This window comes from Vulpes lagopus, chromosome 11, assembly GCF_018345385.1.
Source record: "Vulpes lagopus strain Blue_001 chromosome 11, ASM1834538v1, whole genome shotgun sequence".
Lineage (NCBI taxonomy): Eukaryota > Metazoa > Chordata > Mammalia > Carnivora > Canidae > Vulpes > Vulpes lagopus.
In genome coordinates, this window is record NC_054834.1 from 84,849,679 (window position 1) to 84,874,291 (window position 24,613).

Sequence of the window (24,613 nt, forward strand, 5' to 3'; positions counted from 1 at the left end):
CTCACTTATAGGGAAGGCACATTGCTTAGAGCACAGAAGGTCTTAGGTATATATTGTGGTATCAAAGAAATTGGCCTGGGTATAGGTAACTCATTGGGATACTACATTATTCAAAATTGTTTTCATAGCATCTTGCTAAGGTACTTGAAATAGGAAGTACAGATGACATCCCACTGTCAGCTTCCCACCATCAGGAATGTGGGGATGTGTGTGCATATCTGGGAGGCAAAAAAAAAAAAAAAGATCTGAAATAGTAGGCCTAGGGTGTAGGCCCAAACACCATCGCTTAGGATTTCACAAGCACATTAGTGTTACCATTTGCTATTTTAGGAGACATTACTGGTTTATAGAAGTAAGGCAATCCTCCTTTCTCCCTTTTGATTTTCTATGTTCTAAGCTTAAAACTTTACAAGGAGGGGCCCCTGGGTGGCTCAGTCTGTTAATTGTTTGCCTCCAGCTCTGGTCAGTGGGGAGTCTGCTTCTCCCTCTTCCTCTCCCTCCCTCCCACCACCCTGCTCAAGTGCACTGTCTCTCTCAAATAAATGAAATCTTAAACTTTACAACGAAAACTGTTTTGTGGAGACCTAGCAGAACTAAGCTTTACTTCTAATTTTACCAGGTTCTTCATTAGAGGCTGTAACCACCTGTGAACTCTGTAAAGAGAAGTTGCAGCTTAACCTGGAGGATTTTGATATTCATGAACTACATAGAGCTCATGCAAATGAACAAGTTAGTATATTTTGCCTAATTTGGTAAGTGTCTATTCTATGCTTAAAGGACAACTCTTGAAGAAAAGATTAAATCATGGTCAGAAAACCTGCATTGAAATAATAATAGTAATGTTTTTAATATATTTTTCTGTTATTACATTAGTTATTGTATGATTTTGTAGTTTTTTCATTATTTTACCCCTAACTTTTTAAAACAAAAGGCAAATAACCAAGTCACAGATTCTAAGGTAAAATAGATGCTTTCTAAATTAACCTGGAAACAATAATGGTTTAGGAAGTTGGTCCTAAAGTAGACCTGCCATTCTTCTCTCTCCAGAGCAGTCTCGATTGTGAAAGCCTCTTAGTACTGGAAAATAGTTGAAACAACAGTCCCCAGATCTGCATCCTAGTTCTGTATTTTTTATGCTAGGAATAATTTTTTACATGCCTATCTGACATCCCTCCCCACCCCCCATTCTTCCTCCTGTTTGGTTCCCTCTGTCCTCTCCACTACCCCCCATTCTGCTTCCACCTTCATTTTGAAGGAGTTAGCTTACATGAAATAATTTATTCCAAGTTCACATTGTTTCTTTTCCTTTAGTGTACTGTATCCTACAGTAGTGCTGTTATTTATATAATGAATAATGTTGGGATTTCTCTAATCATATTAAGATTTTATATAAAATACTTTCCTCTCGTTTCTCAGATTTTTTTGTATTGATCACTACTCTCCACCCCACACCCCCATTGATTTGATCACTCATTTTTCTTAAAGCTTACAGTTCAGTATTTTTCCCTCTTTAAAGGAAAATTTAGGGCAGTGGGAATATGTTGAAACAGATTACAAGGATGATTCTAGGGCCATACTATCCAAGCGTGGTTAGCATATTTATAGTAAAAAGAGAGATGATGGTCAGAGAATGCATGAATGCTTTATTTATTTATTTATTTTTTAAAAAGATTTTGTTTATTCATAGAGACAGACAGAGGGGCAGAGACACAGACAGAGGGAGAAGCAGGCTCCATGCAGGAAGCCTGACGTTGGACTCGATCCCGGGTCTCCAGGATCACACCCCAGGCTGCAGGCCAGCGCTAAACCGCTATGCCACTGGGGCTGCCCACATGAATGCTTTAAAAACACTTTTTAAATGAAGGAGTAATGGACAACTGCCCCCCCCCCTTTACATAACATAACCATTTTAAGATGAACAACTTATTGGTACTAATACATTTGCAGTGTTGTGCAACCATCACCTCCATCTAATTCCAGGACATTTTCATCTCTAAAAGAAAATCCTGTACCCATTAATCAGTTGCTCCCTATTCCCCCCTTCTCCCGGCAACTACCAATTTGTGTTCTGTCTCTATGGGTTATCTATTCTGGATATACTTCATATAAATGAAAACATGCAGTATATAATCTTTTGTGGACACTCTTCACTTTTTATTTATTTTTTTTTTTTTAAATTTTTTTTTTTTTTTATGATAGTCACACACACACACACACACACAGAGAGAGAGAGAGAGAGAGAGAGAGGCAGAGATACAGGCAGAGGGAGAAGCAGGCTCCATGCACCGGGAGCCTGATGTGGGATTCGATCCCGGGTCTCCAGGATCGCGCCCTGGGCCAAAGGCAGGCGCCAAACCGCTGCGCCACCCAGGGATCCCCTCTTCACTTTTTAAATATGGGAATATGGATATCCTTTAAAAATCTGATTAAGACCAGGGACACTCCTTACAGAATACACATAGACACAAAATCTGTATATAATTTTATGGATTCCCAGATCTCTCGAAGCTAATTGATTACATCCAAGTTAAGAGTTGATGCATTGAATGAAACATTAGGCAGTTGCTGTAGTACAGATGCTACCCTAATGCTAATTACTGATTTATTCTTTAATGGAAGAGTATGCCAAAAGGTACTCCAAACCACTTTCAGTAAGGAATTGTCTTAAATTCTTACAGTTTGTCTAGACAGCTGGATGTTGGTATTTTAAAGAATAGGGAAAAAGAATATGGAGGGGTGGAATAATGGAAAGATTTTTGTTTTTGTTTTCTCAAAATTAGAGTAGATGTCAAAGAATGGTTTCTCCTGCCCTTTCTTGTAGGTGCTCCACCATGTCTTTTGAAGGTGGTTTTTGGCTTTTCAGTACCTACGAATGTTTTTATTATTCTTCAAGGATTTTAATGACCCTCCTCTTAAATAATTTAGAGGTGTTAGGAAATACTAGATAGAGTCATTATAAAAGTGACACTCTTGATTAAGCTTCCTGGCTGTAGTATCGTTGTTCTTTGTGAATCATGGATTCTACTGGCCTGACAACTACCCTTATTTTAAATGATTAGTTTTAATACAGTTTATTTTTTCATTATCCAGTGCTTTCATCTTTTTCAGTGTGATAACCATTAAACTTTTTTTAATCTTCTATGAACAAGATTTCCTTTTAAGGTAAAAATAAGCAGTTATTGAAGTATTTAAAGAAACTTTTAATCAATTTGAAATTTGTTGAGTTTTCTGAAGAATCTGTAACCAATAACTTGCTCAATTTGGTATTAAGAACATACAATATAAAAAAGGAACATACAATATAGTTCTTTTAACTTGAGATAAGTTAATTATCAAAGAATGATATAATTTACATAGTTTGTTGTGCAACAGTTACAGGTTAGATTTTTAGTACCACTATATTCATGATTTCTATTCTTAGCTTTAAAACAACAGAACAGCTTTGAACCGAAGAACTGTCTTTACCTACTGCAAATTTCCATGCAGATGATACCACAAAGTTACTTTTCTTTTTTAATAGATAGTACTGTATCTCTTCTTAGGAACTGGATATAAATACATTTTCTCTAGTTTATCAATATACTGTGAGTATCAATCTCATTGTACTAATTTTTCGTTGTCCATATTTTTCTTTTTTTCGATTGCTTCCCTCTTGAAGGCTGAGTATGAGTTTATCAGCTCTGGTCTCTACCTAGTTGTGTTATTGCACTTGTGCGAACAAAGCTTTTCTGATATGATGGGAAATACAAATGAACCAAGCACACGTGTCCGAGTAAGTAATATTGGAGTGGGGGATGGAGAGAGGGTGCGATGCTGCAAGTGTTTGCTTTGTAAAGCACATTTTTTTATATGTTCACATTCTGTTTTCTTTGGGGGAGGTTTTATATTAAAATGTATCTTAACAAAAAAAAAAATGTATCTTAAAAATAAAGATATTGTAGATTTAATAGAAATTCCTGTCTTCCTTCTGTATCAAACAGCCTAATTCTTTCATAAAGCTATTTTTAAAAGAGTAATATTCTAGCTCTTAAAGGTAACTGGAATATGTTTCAGTGAAAAACAGGTATGGAATTGAAAACACCTAGGGGAAATGCTCATTTTAATTTGGGAGGGAAAATCCCAGTCATTGTTATAACTTAGAAACCTGACATTGAAACTGAACTCCAAAAACCAAGAGTATGGGAAATTCAATTTCATTTGTTACTATCCTACAAAAGATTACCAGTGTACTAGGTTTTAAGCATTAATATTACAAACTACTTAAGATATGGACTATTGTGTGTTTACTGTGTCCACTCTTAACCTTTGAGCTAGCTATCTTAAGATGCTCATAAGTAAAATGATACTACTTACCTCAGTGTACCATAGGAAATTTATACTCTGCTCCCTTGCCCATTTTGTGTGGCAAGGGCTAGGGTCTACATCTTAGTATGGTAGTGTTGTGAATACTTCATATCTTGTAACGTGTTCATAAACTTATACTTCAGACTATTTTTTAAATAAATGTTCATTCTGATAACAATAGAGCCAAGTTTCTGATAAGGTGTAATGGTCCTATTTTATTTTGAAAATTATCAAATAACCAACATATATACTGCTTCTGAGTTGGTTAAAAAAATTTTTTTTCTGTAATTATCATGTGAACGTTATTCCTGTGAGCCATTTGACAGACTATCATTATTGAGAGAGAAGAGAATAAGCTATCACCAGGATTCAGAATTTTGAGCAAAGATCTCTTGACTTCTAAGTACTTTAGGAATAGAGTAGAATCTAAATTTAGTAAATGCCATAAATTGATTTCTTAAAAGGTGACTTTTCAAAATGAATAAACCTTATATAATACATATAGTAAGATGTGTTTAATTCATGCCTTTGTAAAAGGTATAGACAAATTCTTAAAGTGGAAGTCTTTACTGGATTTACTTCTGGAGCTGTGAAGTTTAGGCAGGAAAATATTGATTATTCATGTTTTGTCTTTTTTAATTGATCACTAAAAGTGAATTCGTGTCCGAGTTGTAATTGTTTTAATTTTTTTCTCCATAATTTTTGAAGTGTTGTATTTATTCAAGAAGACAGAATGTCATTGGATAAAATTATTTTATTGTATCTGTTTTCAGTTTCTACATGACCATTTATATAATGAATATATATATATTTATGTATACACAACATTTAAAAGATAATATCCTAAGCTTGTAATTTTTGATGTGGGGGTAGAACGACCCCTTTTTAAAGGCTTAAAATGGTGTTTGACTTTTTAAAGTAGAAATGAATCTCCTATACTGATTCTCTTTTTAGATCCATTTGCAACATTTAAACTACTATATTTCTTTCTGCATTGTTTCTAGTTTATTAACCTTGCAAGAACTCTTCAGGCACATATGGAAGATCTCGAAAGTAGGTGGAATTTCCCCTTCCCAGACTTGTTGAATTTACTTTTGCAATTGAAACCCAGAGAGCAAAATCTAACTGTATATACTCTTTCTACCAAATTAGAGCTTCATTGACAGGCTTAATATCAAAATAATTGATTTGGGAAAGATGGGTTGGGCAAGTGGCAGTTTTTTTTTTTTTTAAGCGTATTTTTTAAAAAAAAAATAGTGTATTAATTTTAAGGTTCATATAGAAGGATGTATTTTAACTAGTGTTTTATTTTAAATAAAATTTTATTTTTGAACCCTTAGTTTTAAAACTTTTAATCAAAAAAACATTTACTGGTCAAACCATACTTCTAAATCTGTTAGATTTGTGTGTGTTTGAAATTTTACTGGCTATTCAGCTTTGTTAGATCATTAAAGGTTTTCCCTGGGTTTGTTTATAGGTCTAGGAAAATAGGGATGAAAGATTCCTAATTCTGAGTCTATAACAGAAGCCATAGTGGTTTCTTTTGCTCCTTGTTAGGTCCTCATGGACCTTTAATAGGCAGCCAGCTCCGCCAGCAGCTCCCATCTCTTAAGATCACGTTCCAGCGTTAGGACTTCTGCCTGGGCTCCTGTGTGAAGGGATTTAGTGCCCAAATCTTTACAGGCATCTGCAAGCTTAACCTCAGAGTCCTATAGCCTCCAGGGTGCTTCATATCAGGTGGGCACAGATATTGGTGGCTCCGAAACAGTTCCTGGGAATCCAAGATTACCCTACCTGTTGTACTTTTTCACCCAAAGCAACCAGCGCCCCATGATCAGATTCCATCACACTCTTTGAAGTGTTTTAAAATATGTATTCTCCACTTGTATCTGCTATACTCATCTTCAGAACACTTGGAGTGTTATCTGTAGTGTGCAAGTTTTGAAAGGATTAGAGGTACAACCAGATAATGTATTTTCACATTTTAGTATGTGTGAAATGGTATATAAAGGAGTCAGGGGTATATAAAATGGGAATTCATTTGATGTAAATCTTGTTTTACCTTTTATACCTTCTTAGTTCAGATCCCTTATGTTGCCTAAGACAAAGATCTTTTTGGTAAATTATAATTTATACTTTACCAGATGTGATGATAGTAAGTTGTTTCAGTGTATGTTTTCCCCAGATTGCTTGTTTTGTTTTAAACTAAGATTCTCGTTTAGAATTTAGTTTCCTAAACATAGCAATGTCTATTCCCAGTATGTGAGAAACATGGAGGTGATCTAATACCCAAAGTCAGCTGAGAGTGAAAGATATGGGTGCTGCAAGTTTGTCTATAAGTATCAGAATTTTCATATGTTCTGAGAGTTGTTTCTGACTGAATTTTCTCATAGAAAACATGAAGTTCCCTGAAAAGCTGTTTTCTTAGTTTGATATTTCTCCATGATAAGCATAAAACTTAATCATATGATTTACTCATTCATGAGCTAAGTATATGCTTTATACCATTTATTAAAAATGGACTTGAGATTTCTAATAAATAGACCTGAAAAGCTGTTTTCTTAGTTTGATATTTCTCCATGATAAGCATAAAACTTAATCATATGATTTACTCATTCATGAGCTAAGTATATGCTTTATACCATTTATTAAAAATGGACTTGAGATTTCTAATAAATAGACCGAAATATGGAAACTTAAGTTTCATCCACACATAACATAAATTTTTTGTTAATTCAATTTGTTGGTTGTTCTTAAATACTGGGTCCAGTGTTAATACAAGAAGAATATACATTTAACCTTTCTGCCCTTGATAAAAGGGGAAATACTGATGGGGTGTTCATTTTGGCGTACTTCCATTTTCTTCAACACAGAACAGTTTATAGAATACATGTTCTTTACTTACGTCCTTCCTATAGACATTCCAGGATGTTAATTTGAAACTTCTAAGCTACTTTAATGACTTAAATAAATTGATGTCAGAAATACTGCACAAGTGAGATTTCTGACAGCGTGGAGGCATAGGAATAATCTCAACAAAAGTTTTTTATTGAATCCAATTATTTTAAATTAGGCTGTGTCTATATAAAGCTTTTTTGACTGAATAGAACTTTTTCTTGGCATTGTATAGACATAGCTTTGATGTAAATTGCAAGAACACCCATAACCTATTCTGTGTACATTTTTTTTCATTCTCATCGGATGCATCAAACATGCAGCGGTAATAAACCAGATTCTACTCAGGTGTGTGAGAGCACTTGCCTTAAGTTCATTTTTTTCTCTAGTGTCTATATCATTAGCTACTGTGAACACAGATTGATCTCAGAAGCTTTTTAGAAGACTTTTCTGGAAGCACAGTTTTAAGCATTTTCATTTTTATAAAAACTAACGAAAAGGTGTGGGGGTGGGAACATTGTGAATGGGCATCACCCACAGTCAAGCCACCCTAACCTTGTCATAACTTACCATTTTGACCAAACAGTGTACTAAATTGGGATTTTTATTTTAAAAGTCATTGCTATTCTGGCTTCATATTTACACTTCCATTCTCATCCCCCTTAAAATCATTCTTGATCATCCTGTTTTCTTTCAACAGCTTCAGAGGATGATTCCGAAGAAGATGGAGACCATAACAGAACATTTGATATTGCCTAACTTCATATAAGACAAATGGATGATCTGTGAACAAGTGTTTATTAAAACTGGCAATTAAGTATGAATTAATTTTGTGGGGGAATGCCTATTGAATACATTGACTATATATATACATATGTGTGTGTGTAAAATATGTGTGTGTGTATATACACATACACACACATACAGATGTCCTATATGTGTGTGTGTGTGTGTGTGTGTGTATATATATATATATATATATATTCATTCTCAAGTATTGCTGAATTAAAATTCTGCTGGACCTTTTAACATGGCCAGTCAATCTATTGTTTATAAACTGGTAATCAAAAGTATTTTTCTTTTAGGTGAGTGGGAAGGTGTTACTCTTGTTTTAAATACTTAAGCAATGCTGACAACTTTTTTGTGTTCTGATTACTGTAGTCATATTTATGAAAAAGGTTCATGTTTTAGTCTCTTGCTAGTTAAAAAAGTGGGACAAAATATGCTTTTGAAATAAAATGGCAAATGGCACCTAATTATTTTTCCTTTCAAAATGCCTTACATTGCAGTCTCATTTTCATAATCATTTGCTTCCAGTGTTTCTAAAAAAGCAATTGGGGAATAAGTTATGAAAGCATTATATTAGGTTTCCAAATTTAATATGAATTCTAAATTCACTTAGCAATAAAATCTAATTTTTAAAAAGTATATAAATATAAAATGTACAAATGATGGAAAAATTTTTGTACTGATTTGCAAAATGCAGATTATATTTGATAGGCCATAGTATGTAGATATTCCTTTTAGGAATATCACAGCTGTAAAAAATATCAGAAATGCCCGTCAAATGCTATTTGGAAAAAAAAATTACTGCAATCTCAAGTTATCGGAATATTTTTAAATCCCGCATTTAAAGTTTAAAACACTGGTTTTCAATGTTTTTTAGTGTTGTCACTTCTTTCTAGATAAATATGATACAAATAACCTGTTTGGATCCTGGTCGTTTTTAATTGTTCCTTGGTAATTCTGAGCATTCATTTAATGACTTAGTATTTTTCACTATTTTTGGAGAATAGATAAACATTACCTATTCACCATGCAATAGATCTACACTGTGGTCATCAGTTGTGTATACTTTCATAACACTGTATGTATATTTCCTCTGTCAACACCCTTGGATACACTTTAAAACACCTTCAGGTGGTTTCACATTAAATAAAGTCTTATGTTATGGCAACTAACTACATTTTCAGAAGCTAAATAGAAACCATGTAATTTCTCAAATGTGAATCAACAGTTTGCTCACATAGTTTGTTGGTCTTAATGTAAAAACCTTGGCTGGAAATAAAGTGCACACTGATTGATTTACTTTATAGTTTGAAATGTTTCCTTTTAAGTTGGTACTCAAAGTAGACCTCAAACCTTAGAGCCAAGAACTTTATTTAAAAACTAAAATCCCATTTCATATAAAAATATAATGGTTTCTAAAATATTTTCTCAACTTACCAGTTACCTTTGCATTGCCTTAAAGAAAAAATACAAAATTAAAGGATTCCAGTTTCAGAATCTATTGTCTGGATCTTTAGGGATGCTTTGAGTTTGAAACATTTATACTTTTAATAGAACTCAGCATGAAAATTAAGTATCTTCTGCTTAACCCACAAAACTTTTTTTTTCCACAAAACTTTTTATTTAAATAGAAAACATTTCATTTGTGTACAATTTATAGTTTTGTTATATTAATGCTTAATGACAGAGATCCACAGTGGCTTGAGCTTTATAGTATTCTTGTAGTTCCTTAGCATGACTATTTCATACTTCAGTATTGTATAAGTTTCTGATATCCTTTAAATGTGAATTAGAGGGAATAAGGAAAGTCTTTTCATTATTACTTTTAAGCTCTAAACAGAGACCATATGCCATATGCTGTTCACTACAAAGAATGCAAGTTCCTAGGAAAATGCAGTTAAAAGTAATACTGTTCTCTCAAGATACTTGCCAAACATAAGAATTTATATTGTCCTTAGTAGCTAGAACCAAGATGTTCAGGAAAGCAATTTATGCATTTTGAATGTAAACAGGCAAGCTTCTGTTAATGTTAATGTTAAAAATAACATATTTGAATGATACAGTTAGATGTTGACCACTGAATAGATACAAGGGCCTGTTACAGTGATAGATGAAGAAAATTAAGATTTAACACTTCACTCCCGGGGACCTTTAAGGACTTGAAAAACGAAATCAAATATGGAAAATTAACTCAGTTTAAAGCAGCCATTTTGGAAGAGCTATTACTGGGTAGAAGTTACCAAAATGAACAGAAGAAAATTAGTTGTATGGGAGTTAAGTGGAAGGGGGTATTCTAGAGGACCACTGTCCAATAAAACTTTGTGATAATGCAAAGGGTCTAAAATTTGTTTTACCCAATAAGGTAGCTACTAACTAAGGGTGTTTTGAGCATTTGAAGTGTGCCTGCCGCACCGAAGGAACCAAACTTTGTTATATTTTATTTAAATAGCCACATGTAGCTTGGGCCTACCATAATGGACATTTTAGAAATTTGACTATTAGAGAAAGTTTTAAGGAAGGTTCTTAAAGGACTGGTAGGATTTGAATAGAAGAAGTAGGAAGGAATTCCAGTCTATTGTTCACTATGTGCACCACTCTTAATAGCTTATGAACAATAAAACAGATCATATCCAAGATCTCAGAAATTTAAAACTTAAGAGCACAGTTTTGTGTAATACAGCAGGTGTAACATCTGCTTGTCTGGTACCACATAGACATACTGTAGTCCTGTCATCACTTTGTAGTTTTTCCTGTGTCCATAAAGGACAGTGCCATCAATTGTGATGAAGGATGTTATTCATGGTGCCAGTGGAAACAGATGGCACAGGCTGGTACTTTGTTGCCATTGGTCAAGGCTGAGAGACCGTGTATCTCCCCACAAGATAATTGATAGCATGTGGGTTAGGGAGAGACATTACTTCTTTGAGCTTTCAAGTTTCTAAATACAATAAATATAATTTTATGTGAACTCTATATTTATCTTTTCATATTCTAAAGTTGTAAAGGATGCTGAGGGAAATCGCTCTTGCTTCAGCTTTCATTTTCATTTACCCCCAAAATGATTCTTTTCAACATTGTCTTGAAAGGTATATTACATTTACTTAAAACTTTGAGCATCACCACTACAGCAGTATGTAGTGTTTTTCCACAGTTTTTGCTTAGTTTTCATGTCATTAAATGATAGTTCCATCAGTGGTTGGAGAGCATGCGATACCTAATGTAGGAACAGATCTGGTGGCAGGAGAAAAATCCTTGAAGGGACTCTGTGTTAAGCCTCATTGCCAGCCTCCTCCACACTTTCCTGGTATGGCTGTAATCTTCTTGTTTCAAAAAAAATTTATAAAATTTCATTGAAGTTCTAACCATTTATGACCAGTGCAAAATACTATTTCTGGTCCAAAGTGATGTTCTAAAAGTAGTGAAATTGTATAATTATGTGGAATATGGGCTTGTTAAAGTCTGTAAAATGTGCTACATCTACTCAAAAATGAAGATTAAAATATTAAGAGGAATTACCTGCGACAGTAAATAGCATTGTGATATCTGAATGTACAGGACCTATTTAAAAGTTTTACTTCCCGTATCTTGTTTATTAATAAAAGAGCAAGACCTAGAAACTGGTAAAGACCTGGTGATTGCTAAAACTACAGAGTTTTAATTCACCTTTAAACTACGGTGGTTCAACTAAATGGAAAGGAAGATAGAGCAGTAGACTGGGTTTTTATTTTTATCTGTTTTACTTCGAGCTGTATGTAAACTTTTTCAAATGAAAAATGCATTTAGGGAGGTGGCTAAAACTACTAAATTGTATTTGTGATCATTTTTTTTTAAAGTTCTTATAATGAATCTAAAGATAGGTTTTTCTTACAGTGATTCTCATGAGAATGATGAATTTTACTGGAATAAGGAAAAAAACATAAAAACTATAATTTTCATTATCAAGTTTTACAATCCTGCACAGGAATCACTGTCAAAGTATTTGACATCTGAAGCTGAGATTTCCAAAATCTTAGTCAAATTGAACAGTATATTCATTTTCTTCTGCAACCACCAAAACACAGTCGTCGTTATAAGGTGATTGAGGTGCAGTTGAAAAAACTGTGGTGAAATCAGAATCCAAATTTCTTTTGTACAGGAACCAAACGATTGCTCCCAAAACTGTCAAAAGTACTGTGCTAGCAATCACCAGAGCTGATATTAAAATGTGGTTATCTGAAAAGGAAAAGACAAAATATATATATATATACACAACACACACACATACATCTATATGGAAATCACTTGCTCATATTGCACTTAGAATACAAATACAGTTTTATCATGTAAATATTTGCCTATCATGTAAATATTTCCCCTATCTGGGGAAATAGGCAAATTGATTGCACATTGATTAAATTACACACTTAAGATTAATGTTTCTTAGCTTGAACAGCTGTCATTTAAGATTTCAATTAAGTTTTACAATTTGCCACTCAGTCTACTGTAAGATCCTAAAATGGAAGTTACCCACACTTAGGATATACCGCAGTTCTGTTTGTCTCCTTTGGTTTTTACTTCCTGGTCTAAGACTGAATATATACTGTTCAAGACTAGTTGTCTTCAGATATTTGTTTATATTAATGAAGCTTATGTTTTTATTTTTTCTTTAAAGATTTCTCTTGGTAGAGAGCAAGCAAGCACAAGCAGGGGGAGCAGCAGAGGGAGAAGCAGGCTCTCTGCTGAACAGGGAGGTGGACATGGGGCTCCCATCCCAGGACCCAGGGCTCATTACCTGAGCCGAAGGCAGATGACTGAGCCACCCAGGCACCTTGTTTTAATTTTTAAAAATTCATCCAAGTAACTGTGTATTCCTGAAGCAATTATATATATACAGCTTTGCAGTTCTTGACTATTCAAAACCCTTTGTTATCTTTCTGTAAGTCCAGGGAAATTAACTCAGTTGGGGGGGGGGGGCAAAGTACTTGTATTATATTTAGCACCCAAAAGCATGTGAGAAAAAATCTCAAAATTATTTTCTCTTTTAAAAAATGATAAAATGTAAAGCATAGCAAGGAAAATCTGGCTAAAAGTTAACTTGTTAAAGTGAAGGAGAGTCACTGATAAAATACAGGCTGCTTTAAAAAAATTAATATAGGAGGGGACACCTGGGTGGCTCAGCGGTTGAGCGCCTGCCTTCAGCTCGGTGTGGTCCCAGATCCCTGGGATCGAGTCCCATGTCGGGCTCCCTGCATGGAGCCTGCTTCTCCCTCTGCCTGTGTCTCTGCCTTTCTCTCTGTGTCTCTCATGAATAACTCTTAAATAATAGGAGGAATTAGGTAAATGGCCATAGCTGAATCCTCTCCTTTTTGGTCCTAAAATAAAAGTTTGTAGTCACAATTTGTTAATGTGTGGATTGCATTCTTATTGGAGACCTTTAATGAAAAAAAAATATGTATTAAGAAAGCCAGGCACATAGTAGTTACATATATTTATGAAATATTTTTTAATGAATTTAGAGACCACTCTGGAATTTATAAAGATCAAGTGTTGCCAAATCTTCCAACTATTCCTGATAAAGGTTTTGAGAACCATCATAGCTTACCAACTGTTTCCTACATGTTTCAATCTTTATGAATCCTCCCTTCCCCCCCAAGCACACATGTGCAGAGCTTAAAATTCATATTTCAAGATTTGTAACAAGTACTGTGGTCCTGTCTACTAACCCTGGATTCCCATTCCTGTTAACTTGTTTTTTTTGCCTCTATGCTTATAAATAACATGCTTACACAGCTTTTCTTGGTTCAGTTTTTTAATGCAAAATACAACAAAATGTAGCATCTTAACCAGTTTTGACAGTGTAGCATTAAGTACATTCAGGTTGTGCTGTGTCACCATTTATCCATAGAATTCTTCATCTTTCAACCCTGAGACACTCTATATTAATAACACCCCATTCATTCCTCCCTCCACTGATGCCCAGTCAACCATCATTCTATCCTATGAGGTCGACCACTTCAGTTACCTCATATAATTGGAATCCTAGTATTTGTCTTTTTGTGACCAGCTTATTTAACTTAGCACCTAATGTCTTCCAAGTTTGTGCATGTGTAGGATGTGTCATTATTCCCTTTTTAAGGCTAAATAATGTTCCATGGTGTATATGTACACCATGTCTTGCTTATCCATTCATCCACTCATGGACACTGGGTTGCAACTTCCACCTTGTGGTATTGTGAATAATGCTGCTCTGAACATGGGTGTACAAATCTCTGATAACCTCTTTTCACTTCTTTCGGGTCTATACCCAGATGCGGAGCTGCTGGATCATAGTACTAATATTTTTAGTTTTTTGAGAACCTACCATACTGTTGTCTGTATCGCTTTACATTCCTACCAATAATGCACGTGTTCCATTTTCTCCATATCCTTGTCAACATTTGTTTTCTGTTTTGGATGTTTTTGATAGCCAACCAAATGGCAATGAGGTGGTGCCTTCCTTGATTGAGGTGAGGTTTTTTGGTTGTTTTATTTTTTAAACTACACCTAACGTGGTGCTGGAACGCCCTATCCCAATGATCGAGAGCCACATAGCCAGCCACATGCCCCTTTGCTATTTTTTTCTTTATTACTTTCTAGAAGAGTGAGAACTTGGTTCTCCAATATCTACATGAACTCTCAAACACTCCTTTTCTCCTCTACCATCATAGTTACAGCAAGCCCCAAACTGAGAGAATATCCATGATACAACATGTGACAACTCCTATCCAGAATTTTTCATAACAAAGAACTATCAGGTGGGAAGGCAACCCAGTTAGAAATAAAAAACCTGAAGAGGCATATCACAAAAGAACACGTTGAAATGGTAAGTGTGTAGAAGTGCTCAACATTATTCATCAGGGAAATTAAAATGACATCACATAACATCTGAATGGTTAGAATCAGGTTGACGATTATGGGATGGATGTCTAGAGTAAATGGAACTTGCATATACTGCCAGTAGGAATTAACTCACTGAAAAATTTGATGGTTCTACTAAAGATAAACATATTAGCTACCCAATGACCTTTGCAATTCTACTTTTTGGAATATATTCTAGGAGAATGACAAAATAGGTCCAAATGAGAATGTTCATAGGCACCTCTTACCATATTAGTACCAAACTAGACATGACCCAAATATACATAACAAAAGATTGGGCAAATGGTGATATATTTATAAACTACGCAATAGTAGAATCAGTACAATACCTACAGAACATGGATAAATCTTTTTAAAAATCCTGAGTAAAAGAAGCCAGTAGAATTATATTTTTGTTGACAAACAACTCTTACCTATGGTGATAGCATTCAATAGTGATAAAATTCAATAGTGGCTAACTCTGGGATAGGTGGTGGTAGGGCTACAGGACTTGAGGGAAATTTTTGGTGTAACATGTTCTGTATCAATTTGAGAGGTAGTTGACCAGGTGTATACAGAAGAAACCATCAAACTATACACTTCAGGTTTGTACATCTTGTACCTCAAAGACATTAAATGGGGCACCTGCGTGGCTCAGTTGGTTAAGTGTCTTGACTCTTGATTTCAGCTCAGGTTATGATTTCAGGATTTTGTTTTTTTGTTTTGTTTTTTTTAATTTTTATTTATTTATGACAGTCACACAGAGAGAGGCAGAGACATAAGCAGAGGGAGAAGCAGGCTCCATGCACCAGGAGCCTGACATGGAACTCGATCCCGGGTCTCCAGGATAGCACCCTGGGCTAAAGGCAGGCGCCAAACCGCTGCACCACCCAGGGATCCCTGATTTCAGGGTTTTGAGATCAAGCCCCGTGTCTGGCTCCATGCTGAGCATGGAGCCTGTTTAGGACTCAACCCTTCTCCTTCCCTTTGCCCCTCCCCTCCCTTGTGTGTATGTGCATGCACTCTCTTTAAAGAAAAAAACAAAAATTATACATACAACCAATTGGCAAAAATCTGTAAGTTTTGTAACATTTCTGGGAATGCAAAATGGTACAATTCTTGTTAATACATCAATCAAAGTTGTATATCCACTTTAAATCCATCTATAGAATCCAATCTTTAGATGTATTTGTGCAAGGTAGAGTCACTCATTGCAGCACTGCAATAGCAAATGTTTTGAAACAAGCTAAGAAGGGTCTGGAGCTGTTTAACTATGCCTATCCATACAATGGAAGAGTAATTTAGTTGTAAAAAAAAAAAACGAAGTTCAATCTACAGGTAATGATACGGAGCAATATCTAGAGTATTTTAGTGAATAAATGGGGCAAAATAAGTCCTATATCTCAGCTTGCTTATTTTGGCAAAAGAAACACAAGACATTTAAAGAAGAAACTGAACTAGTGCCCAGTAAGGATATAGAATAGGGTAGATGGGAGCAAATGGGAAACAGACTTTTCAGCGTTTGCCTTATTATAATTTTGCTTTTTGAGCCATGTTAATATATTACCTGTTCTTTAAAAAAAAAGTACATTTAGTAAACCCTTATGACAGGTACTTCATGAAGTATAATTATAACTGAGGCCAAATTTTTTAAAAATAAAAGTAGAATCACTGCCTACAAAAAGTCGGAAAAATTTTTTGGTGTTTAAAAAATTCATACATAACTTGCAGTTATTTTTAGAATGTCAAGTCTTATTACTGAGCCCTTTCTAAATTCTTTAAAAAGTCATTCTACTTTATGTTATACAATTAATTTTCATGGGTCTTTAGTAATATTTCAACATTAGAATCTTAATATGTTTTTACTTGTGGAAAAAAATTAAAGACTATTGCTTACCTGATAGATACTTCTTTTCATATGGGACTAAAATACAAAAGAAAATAAAAATTAGAATTCAAGTACGCTTTATTCTAAGTTTGCCTTTAAACACTTTCAAAATAGTTAAAAACGAACCCCTTTAATTAATATAACACATATTTCTGTTGCTTGGTCAATTTTGTTTTCCATCTTGAACAAAGTTTTTGTTTATTTTTTAAAGATGTAGAGGTCTAACCGCATTAGCTTGGTTGGTGGAAAAGGATTAACAAAAAAGTGATAAGATGAGGAAAAGTATTTTGGTAGAGTCTGTAGAAAACAAACCTAGTAAAATTAAAGTATACACCTGTGACCTCATTAGAATGGATTTGTTCACTATTTCTGATGTTTCAAAGTTATAATTAAAAATGTGGTTTCTATAATGGTGTCTTGAGACTTAGTATATGAAAAGAACCAATTTTTAAAAAATCAATAAATATTGGAAATTGAAATCTATTACAATAAAACAATGAGAAAATTAATATAATTACTATAAACTGTAGCTAAAAACCCTGCTGAAGCAAAAAAAATGTAAAAAGGAAACATATTATTGGTTTACAGTAGAAGTAGGTGGGAAATACTAAAGAGGCAAAATGAGGAAGTGGCTATCATGTATCAAGCATCCCAAAATCACATTTTGAAATTTTAAGTGTTTTTAATGAGAAAAACATTATTTCTAAAACTTAGGACAAATTTTGGTGTTTAGCAAGAACATCAAAATATTGTGGGACATGGGACCCCTGCGTTGGTCAGCGGTTGGGCTCCTGCCTTTGGCTCAGGTTGTGATCCTGGGATCCAGGGATTGAGTCCCACATCAGGCTCCCTGCATGGAGCCTGCTTCTCCCTCTGCCTGTGTCTCTGCCTGTGTGTGTGTGTGTGTGTGTGTGTGTGTGTGTGTGTGTGTGTGTCTCATGAATAAATCTTTAAAAAAAAAAAAACCAATATTGTGTGACAATTTTGTTCATTAGAAAAAAGCATTTTTTGTAAACTTATTTTTTATTGGTGGTCAATTTGCCAACGTATAAAATAACACCCCGTGCTCATCCTATCAGAAAATAGCATTCTGATAGGGAAGAGGGGACAGCTGGAAGCCAGGGGTGCTGGGCTGATGGAGGGGCAGGGGCAGGTTCAGGGTTCACCCCTTGGGAGAGAAAGGGGAAAAAAAAGCATTCTGATGGGTCAGAAGAAAAATTACACTTCAATTCAGAATCATTTATAAACTACACAATGCATTTCTTCATTTGCCTAAACAAAGGATGTTAGTACCCTTACAAGGTCAAATTCTTTGTAAATCTTAGAATTCTGGAGTCAGACATAAGTATTCGTCACCATTTCTGTTTAATCATATGCAAAGAGGCTATGATAAATACTTCAAACAATGGAAAATTTAAACTTCTTTCAGGCTCTAAATATAAGCAGGATAAAAGTATGCCTGGTTCACATGATCTGGTCCTACCTCTGAAATGTAAGAGAATTACACTGGACTCTGAGACTTGGGAGCAAACCATCCTACTGTGTTCTGAAGTCTGTCTTACTCCCTCTAATTTACTAAGGCACACTTGTCTCAAAGAAAATCTTAAAACCAGCTCTACTTTCCGCACCCCTCCAGGAATGGAAAAATGTCTGTTCAGTTATACTTACTAGCTGCTTTACAAAGGGTTCCTTCCACAGAAGAAATTTCACAGTTTCCTTTTTTCCATTCCCCTGTCTTAGTGTGCAGAAAGGCACAGGTGTCCACCAAATCCTCACCATCTTCTCGGTCTGTCCACTTATCAAATGTCATATTGGACTTATCAAACCACTTGAAACTTTCATCTGTCAGTTAAGAATATTTTCATCATTATGACAGTTTTAAACTGTTACAGCCATAGAAAAGGGTCTAGAGTTAAAGGGAAATTAAATTACTAAGGTATGTTTGGTCAAACTTTTGGTTGTAGTATTTAAATTAGAACAAGCAAATCAAAGGTATTGGTTCAAGGAGCACCTCAGTGACTTGGTCAGTTAAGTGTCTGCCTTCAGTTCAGGTCATGATCCCAAGGTCCTGGAACTGAGCTCCCTGCTCAGCATCGAGTCTCCCTGCTCAGCATCAGGCTCCCTGCTCAGCATCAAGTCACTCTTCCACCCCCTCACCCCCACCCCACAAGTGCCCCCTGCCATCTCTTTCTCACAAATAAAACCTTAAAAAAAAAAGGTATTGGTTCAAGAAGGTTCCATAGATGGGGCACGTGGGTGGCTCAGTTGGTTTAGTATCTGACTCGATTTCCATTCAGGTCATGACCTCAGGGTTGTGAGATCAAGCCCTGCCTTGGGCTCTGCACTGGGGTTGGAGCCTGCAGGGAATATTTTCTTTCTCTCCTTTTCTCTCTCTCTCTCTCTCTCTCTCTCTCTCTCTCTCTCTCTCTCTCTCCCCTTTCTCCTCCTCCCCTCCCCCCTCTCTAAAACAAACAAACAAAAAACAAACAAAAAAAACGAAGAGGAAAATGAAAATAATATAGTAACATTTTCACTGGGAAATAGCCAAGAGAACTAAAATATTAATAGCAAACTTAGTTCCATTTTATTATGTAGGTATTATGAGCCTAAAAACCTGTTTTAATCCAGAAAAGAGAATCAACTTTGACTCTTCTGTGTGCAACACACTGAGCTGCTCAGGGAAAAGCCACTGTCAGGTCATGGGCTCACACTGAAAATACAACACCCAGATAGACACCACAGGGAACACCAACTTGAATGAGAGAACTGAAGAATCTCAAAGTCCTCAATTTTATTACCATTTTTTTAAAAGTGATTTCCTACAAGGTAAATATCACTTACCATCTGTGTCAAAAAACATGCCTAGGAGGATATCATCTGGGCCCTTCCATTGCTTTTTCAAAGTATCCAGTATAAAAGTATTTTCTTCTTCATTATGTATGCTTACCATGTCTGCTCCTGGAATTATTTTTAGGTATAAAAAGTTAACATGTTCCCAAAATCAGTGAAAAATCACATGAAGTATATATAGAGATTATGCATTATTTTAATACACTTACAGTAACATTACACATTTATACCTTTTTAAAATTTAGCTTGAGAATATGCACATTTCTGAAAATATATTCATGAGAAAAGTGAAATGATGGGATAAATTGGGCATTTTATACTCATTTCATTCACATAGAGTTGGTGATTTATAGAAAAGGGGACAAAACCATGGGAGGCTTGATCAATAAACATTTTTCTGCATCTTTCAACTTTACTTTTCCCCACTACCTCTTCCTCTAGTAATCATGGTTTCTCCCGGGCGCATCTCCCTGGTGTAGGGAGGAAAAGCTCTGACCATACCCCGGAGAACTGAAGAGTACCAGGGCGACCTACCAGAGCAGCTCCAAGGCCTGGTGCAGTTCCAGCAGCAAGCAGTGTGGACTCTGCCTTCATGTGCCTGCTGCCGAAGCCTATGCCTTCCCATACTTTTCTTCGTGGTCCTTAGAAAGCCCTGGTTTTGGGAAATGGACTGCTAAGGAGGTCCTCATTCTCATTGGATAGTTAGTTGATCTTTCCTGTGACTCCTCCACGTAATTCAAGAGTAAAGAGCAGCAGCCATCTATATTTTATACGTTAGCTGTTGTCCTTACAATCTGTAAGCTACAGGTACACATCAGCACCCTATAAATAACAGGAGTAACTTTACTTTTCCAAGAGACATTTAACCCTGTTTCTTAGCCTAAACAAAGATTCTCTTGAAATTAAAAAACATTCCACTGTCTTAATTGAATAATACTTAGAAAATGCTAGTGGAGTTAGCTTCTTTCATGATATTCTATTTTTTTCAAGTGAAAACAGTTGAATAAATGATGACACCAAGGCTTGTACTCCTAGCAACCAGAAATCTGGTGGGGAGGGTTCACCTAATCCTGAGGAACGTAGAGAAGTAATGTAACAGCCTTCCAGCCATACTCAGGTAATTAAGGAATAGAGCATATAACCTTGGGGGTCCTGGGTGACTCAATCGATTGAGCAACAGACTTGATTTCAGCTCTGGTCATAATCTCAGGGTCCTGGGGCTGAGCCCTGCATCAAGCTATGTGTCAGACTCTCTGCTTGGCACAGGGTCTGCTTATCCCTCCCTCTCTGTTCTATCTCCCTCCCCCTTGCACATGTTCTCTCTCACTCTCGCTCTTGCTCTCAAATAAAATCTTTAAAAAAAAAAAGTTCCTAAGAAACATGTGACTTTCCAGCCTCAGTAATTTAAAAGTAACAAATTTTCCTATTTTCCAGTATTTTTAAACATATTTTAAACTTTGCAGACTCTCTGTACTACAACTAATATAACTACACACGGAAATGAGGAAGTCTAGCCTCCTATTAAATTACATCCCTCCAAAATCAGCTTGACTTAACAAAGTCTCCTGAAAATGTCAGAATATTGTCTTATAGTTCAGCGCAGTGGTTCTCCACCTGGAGCAAGCATCAGAAGCACCTGGAGGACTTGCTAAAACAATAGGAGGACACATCCAGAGTTTCAGATTCAGCCAGAGATGAGGCCTGAGAATTTATATTCCTAACAGGTTCCCAGGTGAAACTATGCTGTTCCAGGGACCACACTTTGAGAATTATAGGAGGCTTACATCACAGGCTACTATATTTATGACATCAGACTAAAATTGATAGTAGTTTCATAATAAGTTAACAGTTAAAGGGAAAGACAGAGCTCCTGGGCAGCCCGGGTGGCTCAGCAGTTAAGCGTCTGCCTTCAGCCCAGGGTGTGATCCTGGAGACCTGGGTTCGAGTCCCACGTTGGGCTCCCTGCATGGAGCCTGCTTCTCCTTCTGCCTGTGTCTCTGCCTCTCTCTCTATGTGTGTCTCTCATGAATGAATAAATAAAATCTTAAAAAAAAAAGAGCTCCTATTACGTACTGATATGGTAAAAAAAGAAAAGTTGTATTAGGTGATCACTACCACATCTTCTAAAAGAGGCTTACAGAAAACAATTTTAACTATAGGGAAAAAAAATCTCCCCCAAACCATACTGTATTGTTAAAGAAGAAAATCCCAAACTGGGCAGACTAAAGCTCCATTATAAATAAAGCAGCAGACACCTTAATAGAAGAAAAAATTGGTTTCAAGATTGTAAAAAAGACAATTTACCCTCCCAGAAGCAAATATAAACACAAGAAATGTGTGAAAATGCAATCTCACTAGTAAAGTAATGAAAATTAAAAATAAGCAGACTTCCAGGCTTACAGATTAAACAGTCTGGCCTTAGGTATAACAACGTAGGAGGAACTCATACGTTGGGTTAGGTGGAGTAAAAATTAGTACAGCCTTTTTGGAAACTATTTGGCAAGATGTGTCAAAAGCCCTAAAAACACATTATTTGACCCACCAATCGTTAACAATTATGCTAAAACAGTCATAGGCCCTGTGCTCAACCATTAATGTTCATTACACATGTATGACTGTGAAAGACTGAAAATAATAGCCAATATTAGAAGATTAACTAAATCAATTATGGGATTTCTATATATGAGATTAATGTAGTTAGTACAAAATAAACATTGTATTTTTACTGCCATAGACATTTTTAAAGGAAGATGCAGATTACGGGGCAGTTTCCCAAATATCCCTTTTCTTACATATTAAAAAAAAGATCAAGCATTTATTATTATAAATTTGCCTGGGATGGGGGAGAAGTCTACGATACTTACCAAAATATTAACAGTCATTACATTTCCTTAGGGCAGTGCAATTTAGAGTGACTTTGTTTTATTTTATTTTTAAGATTTATTCATTCATTTTAGAGGGAGAGAGACAGTATGTACTGGGGTGGGGCAGAGGAACAAAAAGAGAGAGAGAGACTCTCCAGCAGACTCCCTGCTGAGTGAGGAGCCTGATGTGTGGTGCTTGATCCCACAACCCCAAGAGCATAACCTGAGCCAAAATCAAGAGCTGGATGCCCAACAACTGAGCCAAGTGGGCACCCCTGATTTTGTTTTATTTTTAAAATATCTGCATATGTTTTTCTCATTTTGTATAGTGATCTGCATAAATCATGCTATTACCAAAAATCTTCAAAAGAAAAAAAAAAAAAGACTGACCTTTAAAATACTTAATACTTTAATCCAAAGTTAGGATTCAATGAGGTTCCCAGAGTCATTTATCAATTTTTAAAAACTCTATGATGGTTTTTCCCGCTGCCTGTCTGTTAAATGTCATAGAGACTTAAGCCGTTTTACCCTGATACTTAGTTGTACTTACTTGTGAAATGTGACCGAAATGCCACTCTAGAAAAATTCTCAAGGGAAGTATTTAACTAGGTTATAGTTTAGGCTTAAGTGTTTAGAGATGAGTTTTTCATCCTTTTCTTTGACCTTGTGGCAGCCAATGGAACTTTAACGATTCTTAACACTGTAATCTAATTAAATACTGTATAAACTTAAATTACTGTGTCAGGCAAATAAGACACACTTTCATTTTCTTTAACAAATGACAGCATAAGTCCCTGAAGAATGCAAGTGCTCAAGAAAATTTTTTTACAATGCATTACCAGTGACAGTACCTGCTGAGATGTAATTTGGGTGTTTAATTCTTTTTATAGCTAGTGACATAGTTCACAAATCACAAAAAGGAAAGACTGAAAATATTTATTTTTTCTATTAAAATGATAACATAAAGGTAAATGTTGCAAAATAAAAATTTTAGCCTCTCACAATTATTTTCCTTATTATGAATAATAAAAAGAGAGCGATATCAAGTAAATTAGCACAAATCCCTGGAAATATTTCTAAATATAGCTCTCTGCAGCCCAAAAGGTAACAAGCACTTGTTTTCTAAACCCCTAATGATACGCTTAAGACAGGGTTTTATACAGCTGGGAAGATTTTACAAATCCAAATGTATATTCTAGTATTCCTTCTGCTTTTTCTTCTTCATACATAGCAAACCTTGAATTCATGTCCATCTACTATTCTAAACCAAAACACTACTACTCTAGTCAAAAATAAATACCAGCATTAATTTTAGCTAATTTTCTGATTCATCAATAAACTGAATATTTCCAGAGTAGAAACAAATATGGAAGAGTATCAAATAAATGGTAAGGTTAACAGAAATGTATGAGGAAGCTTAAAAAAATGTAAACATTAAAACAAACTGAATTGATAAATTTTTAACTGGGGAAAAGATGTATTTTTTTTTTTAGACACAAGATAAATTTTAGAAGCAAATTTGTACATAACATTTTAAAATTCTAAATGGCTAACCTCCTTGAACAAGCAGAGTTAATGGACTCTGAAACAAGCGATCAAGGTAAAGTCACAATGTTGCTAGGTGTTTTCAATTTTGTTTTGTTTGCTAAAGGAAAATGGCAAATACAAAAACAAAACCAAAAACTCTCACTACACTTGAATTGTAGAAGTCAGTCAGTCAACAAGTATTAATTATGCATCTGTATTGGAAGCAGTTGCTTAACTGCTAAAGATAAATATTAAAGCTGGACAGTGAACTCTGACCTGTGGTTCAGGAGCATGTCTCTCCTTAGTTCTCAGCCTCCAATATAATTTCTGTTATTGAAATTTATATCTAAGTATACCTAACATAAGTGATTTCTTCAAAAAGAGATGGAAAATTGTTATGGGAAAACCTCATTCAAAAAATTCCTATTATTCACAGCAGTGGATCATGTGACTCTTGATCTCCTGGTTGTGAGTTCAAGCTCCATGTTAGGTGTAGAAGTTACTTAAAAATAAAATCTTCAAAACAAAAATTCCTTTTATTCAGTTTCTGTAAAATGAAACCATACTGGTAGGTTGGAAA

The 24,613-nt window shown here is 35.3% G+C and overlaps 2 protein-coding genes across 7 annotated transcripts in view; one reads left to right on the forward strand and one right to left on the reverse strand.

Moving 5' to 3' along the window:
- The window catches only part of MARCHF7 (membrane associated ring-CH-type finger 7), a 52,270-nt gene extending 42,938 nt beyond the window's left edge, over positions 1–9,332 (forward strand). For 2 of the 6 annotated variants that reach the window (XM_041722104.1, XM_041722108.1), the window contains 3 exons: positions 620–729; positions 3,659–3,772; positions 5,349–9,332. In XM_041722104.1, the coding sequence (XP_041578038.1) occupies positions 620–729; positions 3,659–3,772; positions 5,349–5,507 (383 nt within the window). In that variant the 3' untranslated portion in view covers positions 5,508–9,332. Of the gene's footprint in view, positions 1–619; positions 753–3,658; positions 3,773–5,348 lie in introns of all 6 variants that reach the window. The other 4 variants (XR_005982675.1, XM_041722106.1, XR_005982674.1 and 1 more) reach the window with 4 other exon arrangements.
- Positions 9,333–9,626: 294 nt separating this feature from the next.
- Positions 9,627–24,613, reverse strand: part of LOC121471383 (lymphocyte antigen 75) — a 127,257-nt gene continuing 112,270 nt past the window's right edge. The window contains exons 36-39 of the mRNA XM_041722103.1: positions 19,634–19,750; positions 18,461–18,634; positions 16,802–16,828; positions 9,627–12,240 (exon numbers count right to left, since the gene is read on the reverse strand). Coding sequence (XP_041578037.1) covers positions 12,038–12,240; positions 16,802–16,828; positions 18,461–18,634; positions 19,634–19,750 — 521 coding nt within the window. The 3' untranslated portion in view covers positions 9,627–12,037. The remainder of the gene's footprint in view (positions 12,241–16,801; positions 16,829–18,460; positions 18,635–19,633; positions 19,751–24,613) is intronic.